Raw genomic sequence first — 13062 nt, 5'->3', positions numbered from 1 at the left:
GGTACTCCCTCTGCTGTTTCCTGAAGTCCACGATCATCTCCTTTGTTTTGTTGACGTTGAGTGAGAGGCTGTTTTCCTGACACCGCATTCATGTGATGAATGAGGGCCCTCGCCTCCTCCCTGCAGAGTGTCTCGTCGTTGTTGGTGCTTAAGCCTACTACTGTTGTGTCGTCTGCAAACTTGATGGATGAGTTGGAGGCGTGCGTAGCCACGGAGTCATGGGTAAACAGTGAGTACAGGAGGGGGCCATTTACCCCCAGTCATTTACCCTCAGCCATTTACCCTCAGCCATTTATCCCCAGCCATTTACCCTCAGCCATTTATCCTCAGTCATTTACCCCCAGTCATTTACCCTCAGCCATTTACCCCCAGTCATTTATCCCCAGTCATTAATCCCCAGTCATTTATCCCCAGTCATTTACCCCCAGTCATTTACCCCCAGTCATTTACCCCCAGTCATTTATCCCCAGCCATTTACCCCCAGTCATTTACCCCCAGTAATTTATCCCCAGCCATTTACCCCCAGTCATTTACCCCCAGTCATTTATCCCCAGTCATTTACCCCCAGTCATTTATCCCCAGCCATTCCATTTACCCCCAGTCATTTACCCCCAGTCATTTACCCCCAGTCATTTACCCCCAGTCATTTATCCCCAGTCATTTACCCCCAGTCATTTACCCCCAGTCATTTACCTCCAGTCATTTACCCCCAGTCATTTACCCCCAGTCATTTACCCTCAGTCATTTATCCCCAGTCATTTACCTCCAGTCATTTACCCCCAGTCATTAATCCCCATTCATTTATCCCCAGTCATTTATCCCCAGCCATTTACCCCCAGTCATTTACCCCCAGTAATTTATCCCCAGCCATTTATCCCCAGTCATTTACTTCCAGTCATTTACCCCCAGTCATTTATCCCCAGCCATTCCATTTACCCCCAGTCATTTACCCCCAGTCATTTACCCCCAGTCATTTACCCCCAGTCATTAATCCCCAGTCATTTATCCACAGTCATTTACCCCCAGTAATTTACCCCCAGTCATTTACCCTCAGCCTTTTATCCCCAGTCATTTACCTCCAGTCATTTACCCCCAGTCATTTATCCCCCAGTAATTTACCCTCAGCCATTTACCCCCAGTCATTTACCCCCAGTCATTTACCCCCAGTCATTTACCCCCAGCCATGTATCCCCAGTCATTCACCCCCAGTCATTTACCCCCTGTCATTTACCCCCAGTCATTTACCCTCAGCCATTTACCCTCAGTCATTTACCCCCAGTAATTTACCCTCAGCCATTTACCCCCAGTCATTTACCCCCAGTCATTTACCCCCAGCCATGTATCCCCAGTCATTTACCCCCAGTCATTTACCCCCAGTCATTTACCCCCAGTCATTTACCCCCAGTCATTTACCCCCAGTCATTTACCCCCAGTCATTTATCCCCAGTCATTTACCCCCAGTCATTTACCCCCAGTCATTTACCCCCAGTCATTTACCCCCAGTCATTTATCCCCAGCCATTTACCCCCAGTTATTTATCCCCTGACCAACATTTCAACATTTCACAGTCATGGTTCTGAAGCTGTGTGTGAGAAGGGACAGTTAGAAACAATGGGAGCTTTATTGAAAGAGAAAGGTCAAGTGAATAAATAACTGTGTCTCCATGGTGATGTGACAGTTAGTACTCTATAATGGAGATGGACCGTGAATTGACCGTACCAGTGAAAAAGCTTCACAGGCCTACATAAAGAAACATGTTATCACATGCCTGTGGCTCAGATTCCTGTTTACTGGAAAAAAATGTCATGAAATATAAACTACTGTAAATACACTAACATGATATTATACCCTTCAAGTATGACTCCCTGATAAAATAAAGGTTAAATAAAAAATAATTTAAAAAAATCATATTTTCACTGATAGATACAGTGGCTGACCTTCTCAATCTATTTGTAAATAGCATAGCTTAGTGTTGCCCTGAGACAAGACTGTAGTGGAGTCCACATGAATAAAAAGGAAAACAGCTGCACACTGGCAGTCTTCATGCTTCCTAGCAGAGCAGTCTACAGCCATGTATCAGGGCAGAGCTATTGTTAGTGATGGCTGCAGAGCATGAATAGGCCTACGTGATTTATGCATAGCCTAGACCAGCCTGAAGCTTAAATGCATGGCATGAATTGAATGAATGATTGCGCTGGCGTTATTGATATATTGGTCAGCTGGTGTGCGTAGCCTTTGTGACCCTAAAGGCATTATGTTGACTGGAAGAGCAGGATAAGCAGCTTACATTACATTAGTGTGACAAGTCGTGGAGACTAGAGAGAGTGAGCGGCACAGAGAATGGAGCATGACTGGGCCAGTCTACGATAGGATTTACATCCCAACACTATGCCTGCTGTGTGGGGCATTCTTTGCACTAGTCTAGTCACTAGGACGTGTACCGGTCCGTACCATAAGCTAGACCTACGCAGAGGACAAAGCAAAACAGTTATTGCCATGAACGTCCCAATCAAATCAATAATCAATCCAGTTGATTGTCTTGACGGGTTGAAATGATAGGGTTATTACTCTAGCATTATGGGTCTTTGTCTTCTCTATCCGCTGACAGTTCTCTGCTTAATTTAATAGATTGGCTAGTCATTTTAACAAGTGGTAAGTAGGATTGCAGGTAGCTAGAATTGATCTGCCAAGTCTCGGTCATCTTCATTAGGGCACAGTGTAGCAAAACGTTGGCAACGGAACCAGCTTTTACAGAGAACCAAACGGGCACGGCATCTATTTCCTCATCCAACAAATACACCCTGTTGTCAGAGCGACAAGGGTTCTCAGCAGACCGTGTGGGTCAGGGCGAAGCTCTATCTGCAGGCACTGTGCTGTTCTGTCTCCCGTCTAATAGGGTTGGATGGGCTGTGTCTGTACCTCCTCTCCTCTTTTAGTAGAATCCACCAGTCAGTGGGTCCATTGGGAGATGCTTCCCTGTGCTACAGGATGGTGTATGTAAAGAGATGCAAGCAGTGGAAACCAGAAAATAAATATAAAGCCTCTATCGAGGATTCATCGGGGAGATGTAGTGGAATCTCAGGAGGCCACATTTTTATCGTCTGTTGGCCATTCTATATTCACAAGTCAATTATCTTTGATAAATAATTCATAGGGGAAGGCTATGATACTGCTAGCGGGTAGAGGAATAACAGTGATTCAGCATTAAAACACTGTTGGCAGGTGCTGTACTGCAGTCTTGTAATACTCCAGTCCAGTCTGAAGGTTTTTTAATTGTCTGGGTCTCGCCATGGTCTATCTCGACATATTTATACACATTTTTACACTGCTAGCGGATAGATGAATAGCAGTGACTCGGCATTAAAACACTGTTGGCAGGTGGTAAACACAGTGGGGAAAGAGAGACAGCCCTATCAGATCTAAATCAGACTACTGGTTAATGAGACCTCCAAATCAGCTACGTTACACGCGTTAGTGTAGCTGGGCCGTTAGTGTAGCAGGGCCGTTAGTGTAGCCGGGCCGTTAGTGTAGCCGGGCCGTTAGTGTAGCAGGGCCGTCAGTGTAGCAGGGCCGTCAGTGTAGCAGGGCCGTCAGTGTAGCAGGGCCGTTAGTGTAGCAGGGCCATTAGTGTAGCCGGGCCGTTAGTGTAGCCGGGCCGTTAGTGTAGCAGGGCCGTTAGTGTAGCAGGGCCATCAGTGTAGCCGGGCCGTTAGTATGCACAGCTTGACAGCGTTTGGCTCCTTTCTATTCAGTCCCAATCAATATTTGTCTCCTTCAGCCTTTATTTACCACAGCATTTAGAGTTGGGAGATGATACGAAATGTTCTCAGAACGACCACGGTATAAATCCTGGTCCCTGGTCACTAGTCCCTGGTTCCTGGTTCCTGGTCCCTGGTCCCTGGTCACTAGTCCCTGGTTCCTGGTCCCTGGTCACTGGCCACTAGTGGTCACTGGTCACTGGTCCCTGGTCACTAGTCCCTGGTCGCTAGTCTCTGGTCACTAGTCACTAGTCCCTGGTTACTAGTCCCTGGTCACTAGTCCCTGGTCACTAGTCCCTGGTCCCTGGTCTAGTCCCTGGTTCCTGGTCCCTGGTCACTGGCCACTAGTGGTCACTGGTCACTGGTCCCTGGTCACTAGTCCCTGGTCGCTAGTCCCTGGTCACTAGTCACTAGTCCCTGGTTACTAGTCCCTGGTCACTAGTCCCTGGTCACTAGTCCCTGGTCCCTGGTCACTAGTCCCTAGTTACTAGTCCCTGGTCACTAGTCCCTGGTCCCTGGTCACTAGTCCCTGGTTACTAGTCCCTGGTCGCTAGTCCCTGGTCACTAGTCCCTGGTCGCTAGTCCCTGGTCACTAGTCCCTGGTCACTAGTCCCTGGTCCCTGGTCACTAGTCCCTGGTCACTAGTCCCTGGTCACTAGTCCCTGGTCACTAGACCCTGGTCCCTGATCACTAGACCCTGGTCCCTGGTCACTAGTCCCTGGTCACTAGTCCCTGGTCCCTGGTCACTAGTCCCTGGTCCCTGGTCACTGGTCACTAGTCTCTGGTCACTAGTCCCTGGTCACTAGTCCCTGGTTCCTGGTCCCTGGTTCCTGGTCCCTGGCTGGTGATTTAGCGTGAGGGAAGTGAGTTTCCCTCATCAGGTGCATTCAGACTGGTGCAATAGAGGAACCAGGAGCCTGAGGTGACCAGACCACATTATTACTGATTATTAGATTCACGACCCTGTCTGCTGTTCCTCTGCTGTCTCTTTGATTCTACAGTACGTTCCCCAGGACACCTTTCATAGAAAGAGAAAGCCCTTAGATATCTGTTTAGAACTTGAAGGATACTGTATGTGTGAAATATGTATTTGATCAATTATACTGTATTCTACAAGATGCACTACATATCCTCTCCTATAGATGTGCTATCTTAATTTGACCAGTTTCTCACAGCAGGAGATTTATCCTGCAGCAACAAGAAATGTGAATGATTATGTTGATTATAACTAAGGGATATTTTTGTAGGGGTTGATACATTTTTAGTTAGGATAAATCAAGTCTGAAATTTGAAAGCCTTTTTAAACCTCACACTATAATTATAATTTCCTGCTGCGTAGGAAAATTATCTGTGACAACAGAGTGATCCATTTAAGATATCATATCTGTATGTGCACTTCTTAAATATGGTCATGATTCATACCTTAATAATGTTGTAAAAAGCAGGATCCCAGCTGTTTGCAGTGTATGAGAGTCTCTGGGTTGTTGTACTAGCTGTTGAGAGCCTTTTACTGTATCGTCATGTTTTGTAGTGGGCCTGGAATTTAGTCTTTCAGATCATAATACATCAGATGACATGAACATGGGGACCTGATCCTAGATCAGCACTGCTACTCTGATATGCTTTATGAATACAGGCCCAGGTCCCCAACCTATGGCGTTCCGGTCTTTAAATTAGTGTTTGCATAGTTTTTATTCACAGTCACAAGAGGTCCCTGCAAACACACAACTGCTTCCTCTGAAATGGGTTGCTAGGATACGAGTGCAGTGAAAATGAAATCCCCTCTTTGTTTCATTTCTCCAGCTGTAAAGCTCAAGAATTATGTCATCATCTCAATGGAGTGTGTGTGTGTGTGTGTGTGTGTGTGTGTGTGTGTGTGTGTGTGTGTGTGTGTGTGATTTGAAAAAATAATATATATAAAAAATATATATCTAAACTCAGCAACAACAAAAAAATGTCCTCTCACTGTCAACTGCATTTATTTTCAGCAAACTTAACATGTGTAAATATTTGTATGAACATAACAAGATTCAACAACTGAGACATAAACTGAACAAGTTCCACAGGCATGTGAATATTGTGTCCCTGAACAAAGGGGGGGTCAAAATCAAAAGTAACAGTCAGTATCTGGTGTGGCCACCAGCTGCATTAAGTACTGCAATGCATCTCCTCCTCATGGACTGCACCTAGATTTGCCAGTTCTTGCTGTGAGATGTTACCCCACTCTTCCACCAAGGCACCTGCAAGTTCCTGGACATTTCTGGGGGGAATGGCCCTAGCCCTCACCCTCCGATCCAACAGGTCCCAGACGTGCTTAATGGGATTGAGATCCAGGCTCTTCGCTTGCCATGGCAGAACACTGACATTCCTGTCTTGCACGAAATCACACACAGAACGAGCAGTATGGCTGGTGGCATTGTCATGCTAGAGGGTCATGTCAGGATGAGCCTGCAGGAAGGGTACCACATGAGGGAGGAGGATGTCTTCCCTGTAACGCACAGCGTTGAGATTGCCTGCAATGACAACAAGCTCAGTCCGATGATGCTGTGACACACCGCCCCAGACCATGACGGACCCTCCACCTCCAAATCGATTCCGCTCCGGAGTACAGGCCTCGGTGTAACGCTCATTTCTTCGACGAAAAACACGAATCCGACCATCACCCCTGTTGAGACAAAACCACGACTCGTCAGTGAAGAGCACTTTTTGCCAGTCCTGTCTGGTCCAGCGACGGTGGGTTTGTTCCCATAGGCAACATTGTTGCCGGTGATGTCGGGTGAGGACCTGCCTTACAACAGGCCTACAAGCCCTCAGCCAGCCTCTCTCAGTCTATTGCGGACAGTCTGAGCACTGATGGAGCGATTGTGCCTTCCTGGTGTAACTCGGGCATCTTTCTTTTGGTGTTTTTCAGAGTCAGTAGAAAGGCCTATTTTTAGTGTCCTAAGTTTTCATAACTGTGACCTTAATTGCCTACCGTCTGTAAGCTGTTAGTGTCTTAACGACCGTTCCATAGATGCATGTTCATTAATTGTTTATGGTTCATGGGAAACAGTGTTTAAACCCTTTCCAATGACGATCTGTGAAGTTCTCTCTCCCCTCTAACATTTTTGACCACGGCCATTGACAATGCCCCCCCACGCTATCTCCTTGCCACCGCTGCTGAAAAGAATCTTAGGGGTAACACTTGTCTCCTCTGCATCTGTGTGATTCATAGCCTCTCATATCAGACTCGTTAATCCCATTTAGTCCTGGTCAGTGTTAGATGAGGCATAGAGGGTGTGTTTGATGACCTTAGCATGTTTCCTCTCCATTCCTCCAACTGATGTCAGCAGGTTGACGGTTATTGTCATGAGTTTTGTCCTGAAGGTAGAACTGAGCAATTTCCCTTTAGATAGGCCAACTGCAAAGTCAAAATTGTCTATATTGTAAAATTTCATGAAAACAGAAATGTGTTTTTTTGTTGTTAATTTAAGGTTAGGGTTATGCATTAGGGTTAGCACTGTGGTTAATGTTAGGGTTGGGTTTAAAATCAGATTTTATGACTTTGCATATTAAATATTCTGGGAACCTATATCTTTGTCATATCCCCACAATGTTCCCCACAATGATCTTTGTCATATCCCCACAATGTTCCCACAACCTAAAGAAATGTTCTGGGAACCTTTTAGAGAACACACAACGTGTTCTGGAAACCTTTTAGAGAACATACAACGTGTTCTGGAAGCCTTTTAGAGAACATACAACGTGTTCTGGAAACCTTTTAGAGAACATACAAAATGTTCTGGAAACCTTTTAGAGAACATACAACGTGTTCTTGAAACCTTATAGAGAACACACAATGTGTTCTGGAAACCTTTTAGAGAACATACAACGTGTTCTGGAAACCTTTTAGAGAACATACAACGTGTTCTGGAAACCTTTTAGAGAACATACAATGTGTTCTGGGAACGCTCTTGTAACATCAGGTGAATGTTTTTTGCACTGAAAAGAAACATTGGAGAATCATCCACACAGCTGGACAGTTTTTGTGTTTTGGGAACATATCTTTTGTGATGTCCCCGCAATGTTCCCACAACCTAATGAAACATTCGGGGAACATTTAAAGAACAGATTAAATGTGTTCTAGGAATGTTATAGTAACATCAGGCAAATGTTTTATGCAAACATTCTATTTTCAACAGTTTTTTGTGTTATGAGAACATTTGCCGCGACCTTACAAATCTTCTGGAACTTTCCCAGAACCAATTTTGGTTTGCTGGGTAGTGGTGAACATCATTACCTGGAGCCTATCTGTCGCTATGGCAGACGTCTCCAGGGATACGCAGCATCAGGAAGTTGCCGTTCCGCTGTTCTATTCCTCTGTTCCGCTGCCTCCGAGGACCACCATTCTAGAGTGTTGCTGAAACAGCTGTTGCTTGTCGTATTGTGTTTCCTTGACGATGGGTTGATACGAGTGCAGTGAAGATGAAATCCCCTCCAGTTCGTCTCTGTTGTTGGTCTGGGGGGCAGTGTCTTGAGTGCCCACTCAGCTAAAACAGCGCTCAGGGAGGGTTGCTGCTTGTGACAACGGTCACCCTTTTAGTCAGGATGTGGTCAACCTGTTGGTGGAGCTGCCCTCCTGCTGTGGTGCGTAGGAGGCTGACATGGTCACTACTGTTGTTTAGGGCCAATGGCGTGAGTAGTGGAAACGGTATTAGTACTGTACTGTGCCCATGTTTTATTATATGGGCATGGGCAATGCCAGAGTATGGAACGTAGTCAATGAATTCACTCATATCATCCCTAAATTGGAGGCTACATATACCTCATGTGTTCTTACCTAACGCCATCTTCTTTGTCCCCATTGGGCCCTCTTCTTCTTTCTATCCTTGGTCTTCCAGTGTGAAATGGTAGCACCTAGCAGGTCTATTGAGCCAGCCAAGTGACATCTAGTGTTTTGTTCTCATACCCTGTTGAACTGTTGTGTCTACTGAAGTAGCTATTTTGACCTGATGCCAACGAGGCCAAGCGTATTCAGCTTGATGCACTGGAATGTTCCTTTAAGCTTGTCCTTCATGTCCATGCTCGGTAGTTTGGTTTTGCCGGACCAATGAGAATGTCATCACTCTGTCTGGTGGATTAAACGGCTAAATTAGAGAAATGTCACTGCTTTACATTTGAACTGCTCGGTCACTACACAATCACAGCACTACTAAAAAGGGGTCCAAATGTACAGTTCATTATGTTTAGACTTTAGAAGTTTATTATGAGGATGGCTGCCCGATGTTTTTTAATACCTTCTTGACCTTACTTACGGCAATTAAAATCGTGTAACTTTGATGACGTCTCTTTGAAGACTAATTACACTACATCACAGAACGCTCCTAGTAATGGAAACACAAATGTAATGTTACGACACATTATAGTGGTATTACTGTATGTGTTGTACCATGACTCAGATATTTATAGTATGTCTCTCCACTCTCTGTCTCTCTGTCTGCCTTGCAGGAAAAGCATCCTGTCCTGCTCATGTTCCATCATCGGCTTGGTTCTAATCATCACCTCCAGGGGGTTCTACACAGACCAACATGCTGCACTTCACTGTGCTCCTCCTCTGCCTCCTGTCCCTGACTCTCACTTCCACTGGTGAGTATCATATGGTAATCACACTCTGGGCTTTTCCCACTACGGGACTGTACCCGAGCCGAGCCAAACCATGCTGTACTGTGCGGGCCTGGTTATGCCTACACCGTGGTAGCTGGAACTTTACTGAAAATAAAACAATATGTCAGAGTTAGCACGATGATGTGGAAAAGGCTACTACAGGTGTAATATCTTAATTTGACTAATTCTTACAGCTGGAAAATAAACCTGTCTGAAAAGATAGAAAAGAGGGATGACATTTACCTGTCTGAAAATATAGAAAAGGGGGCTGAAATGACCAGTCTGAAACCTCCTCCTTCAAAGTTTAGATTTCAATTCAGCTGAAGCAAAGAATGTGGTGTTTGGACTCTGGCTTCCTCTCTACTTCACAACACATTTCCTTTAAACAGAGTTGTGGATGGTGGAGATTACATCTGTTCATTGGAGGTGTGTTAGTCATCCTCCCACTTCACCCAAAGGCAATAGCAACAGGGTGTGTGTGTGTGGGGGGGGGGGGCTAGAAACGTTACAGAATAAAACTGCAGGGTTGATTAACAGTGTGCATATTTCTATATTTTGTTCATCACATCAAAGCTAAGACGACCGTGTTGAGGATGACAGAGACGCCTCTCATCTCATTGTGTCATCGTTCGAATGGCCCTAGTCTGTAGCCTTCAGTACAAGGCTGCTGTCAATGTCCCATCCTTATGACTGCCACATACGCTATGTTGCAACAGGGACAGGCATGTAGGGAGCAGCGTCATCAAAAGAACTCAACACTCACTGAAGCTAATGTTTAGAAATGTCACCTTTAATTAACCCCAGCACACAGATACTCCTGATGCTTCCAACAATGTAATGGATCTTCTAAATGAATATTTTGACACAGCTCTTCTCCTCCTGTCGCTCCTCCCTCTCTAAATGAATATGTTGACAAAGCTCTTCTCCTCCTGTCGCTCCTCCCTCTCTAAATGAATATGTTGACAAAGCTCTTCTCCTCCTGTCGCTCCTCCCTCTCTAAATTAATATGTTGACACAGCTCTTCTTCTCTTGCTCCTCCCTCTCCTCCAGATGCAGTGTTCAGAGGGGAACCTGGCTTCTACTCAGGTAACGCTATGGATCATCTCAATGGAGTGTGTGTGTGTGTGTGTGTGTGTGTGAGAGAGAGAGAGAGAGAGAGAGAGAGAGAGAGAGAGAGAGAGAGAGAGAGAGAGAGAGAGAGAGAGAGAGAGAGAGAGAGAGAGAGAGAGAGAGAGAGAGAGAGAGAGAGAGAGAGAGAGAGAGAGAGAGAGAGAGAGAGAGAGAGAGAGAGAGAGAGAGAGAGAGAGAGAGAGAGAGAGAGAGAGAGAGAGAGAGAGAGAGAGAGAGAGCGAGAGAGATCAATCGATCAGTTTGGACTAATGAGGACATGTTGCAATGTCACCAAAACCAGAATCCTGTAACATACAGCAATATGCAGATTGACTGTTCAAATGGGGTTCAGTGTATACATCGGGAGAGACTTGATATGTTTACAAGTGTATTTCCCCACCAGCTGGTTGGGAACAGCATGCGTGCCATGAACATTAGACTCCAGACCACAAGATGTTTTGTGAATCTGTGAGACATGAGTGAATGGACGAGTATTTAAGTCAGTATGTCATGTGAAAGACAAAACTGGAAGCGGAAGAGTAATTTAACACCACATATGTTTTAGGTGGCAGACTGTTGCTCCTCACCAGCCTGACTGCTTATCATACCACATCAGTTCATGACTGTTATGGCATCAATTCAAGGAGCCTTCTGAAATGCACTGGGTCAGATCAAAAACAGAGCCCTTCCTTTGCCTGACAGCTGCATCCGGGTCCTGTTTACTAAAGGCACACGCAGTGAAACGTTTTGAAACAGAAAAGGAACATCTGTGTTCTTATTGGTCAAGTTCAGGTAGTAGAATATTCTGTCAAATAGCATTTTGTTAGACCAAAAAGACCAGAAGTCCAAGACCAGGAAGTCCAAGACCAGGAAGTCCAAGACCAGGAAGTCCAAGACCAGGAAGTCCAAGATGGGATTGATCTTTGCGGAATGGTATTTTGTAGTTGTAGTTGTAGTTGTAGTTGACATTACCCTCTGTTTTGGGAAGTTTTTAGACAGCATTGGAAGACACACCATAGCCTGTGTGTCCCTCACTCCAGACCTTGTTAAACCATAGCCTGTGTGTCCTTCACTCCAGACCTTGTTAAACCATAGCCTGTGTGTCCCTCACTCCAGACCTTGTTAAACCATAGCCTGTGTGTCCCTCACTCCAGACCTTGTTAAACCATAGCCTGTGTGTCCTTCACTCCAGACCTTGTTAAACCATAGCCTGTGTGTCCTTCACTCCAGACCTTGTTAAACCATAGCCTGTGTGTCCCTCACTCTAGACCTTGTTAAACCATAGCCTGTGTGTCCTTCACTCCAGACCTTGTTAAACCATAGCCTGTGTGTCCCTCACTCCAGACCTTGTTAAACCAGAGCCTGTGTGTCCCTCACTCCAGACCTTGTTAAACCATAGCCTGTGTGTCCCTCACTCCAGACCTTGTTAAACCATAGCCTGTGTGTCCTTCACTCCAGACCTTGTTAAACCATAGCCTGTGTGTCCCTCACTCCAGACCTTGTTAAACCATAGCCTGTGTGTCCCTCATTCCAGACCTTGTTAAACTATAGCCTGTGTCCCCCTCACTCCAGACCTTGTTAAACCATAGCCTGTGTGTCCCTCACTCCAGACCTTGTTAAACCATAGCCTGTGTGTCCCTCATTCCAGACCTTGTTAAACCATAGCCTGTGTGTCCCTCACTCCAGACCTTGTTAAACCATAGCCTGTGTGTCCCTCACTCCAGACCTTGTTAAACCATAGCCTGTGTGTCCCTCACTCCAGACCTTGTTAAAAATAGCCTGTGTGTCCCTCACTCCAGACCTTGTTAAACCATAGCCTGTGTGTCCTTCACTCCAGACCTTGTTAAACCATAGCCTGTGTGTCCCTCACTCCAGACCTTGTTAAACCATAGCCTGTGTGTCCTTCACTCCAGACCTTGTTAAACCATAGCCTGTGTGTCCCTCACTCCAGACCTTGTTAAACCATAGCCTGTGTGTCCCTCACTCCAGACCTTGTTAAACCATAGCCTGTGTGTCCCTCACTCCAGACCTTGTTAAACCATAGCCTGTGTCCTTCACTCCAGACCTTGTTAAACCATAGCCTGTGTGTCCCTCACTCCAGACCTTGTTAAACCATAGCCTGTGTGTCCCTCACTCCAGACCTTGTTAAACCATAGCCTGTGTGTCCCTCCTTCCAGACCTTGTTAAACCATAGCCTGTGTGTCCCTCACTCCAGACCTTGTTAAACCATAGCCTGTGTGTCCCTCACTCCAGACCTTGTTAAACCATAGCCTGTGTGTCCCTCACTCCAGACCTTGTTAAACCATAGCCTGTGTGTCCTTCACTCCAGACCTTGTTAAACCATAGCCTGTGTGTCCCTCACTCCAGACCTTGTTAAACCATAGCCTGTGTGTCCCTCACTCCAGACCTTGTTAAACCATAGCCTGTGTGTCCCTCCTTCCAGACCTTGTTAATAGATAGTTACAAGATTAGAACATAGCTGGGGAAAGTTGTATTTTTAGAGAAATCTTGTGTTTTTTTTAGGAAACTTCGATCATTGCCAGTGTGGCCG

The 13062-nt window shown here is 45.7% G+C and overlaps 1 protein-coding gene across 1 annotated transcript in view; it reads left to right on the top strand.

Annotated features, from left to right (window-relative positions):
• The window catches only part of LOC139375429 (contactin-1a-like), a 227053-nt gene that overhangs the window by 48173 nt on the left and 165818 nt on the right, over window positions 1–13062 (top strand). The window contains exons 2-3 of the mRNA XM_071117212.1: window positions 9246–9383; window positions 10452–10487. Coding sequence (XP_070973313.1) covers window positions 9326–9383; window positions 10452–10487 — 94 coding nt within the window. The 5' untranslated portion in view covers window positions 9246–9325. The remainder of the gene's footprint in view (window positions 1–9245; window positions 9384–10451; window positions 10488–13062) is intronic.

This window comes from Oncorhynchus clarkii, chromosome 2 (assembly GCF_045791955.1).
Source record: "Oncorhynchus clarkii lewisi isolate Uvic-CL-2024 chromosome 2, UVic_Ocla_1.0, whole genome shotgun sequence".
Classification (NCBI taxonomy): domain Eukaryota; kingdom Metazoa; phylum Chordata; class Actinopteri; order Salmoniformes; family Salmonidae; genus Oncorhynchus; species Oncorhynchus clarkii.
This window is presented reverse-complemented; position numbering and strand designations above follow the sequence as displayed.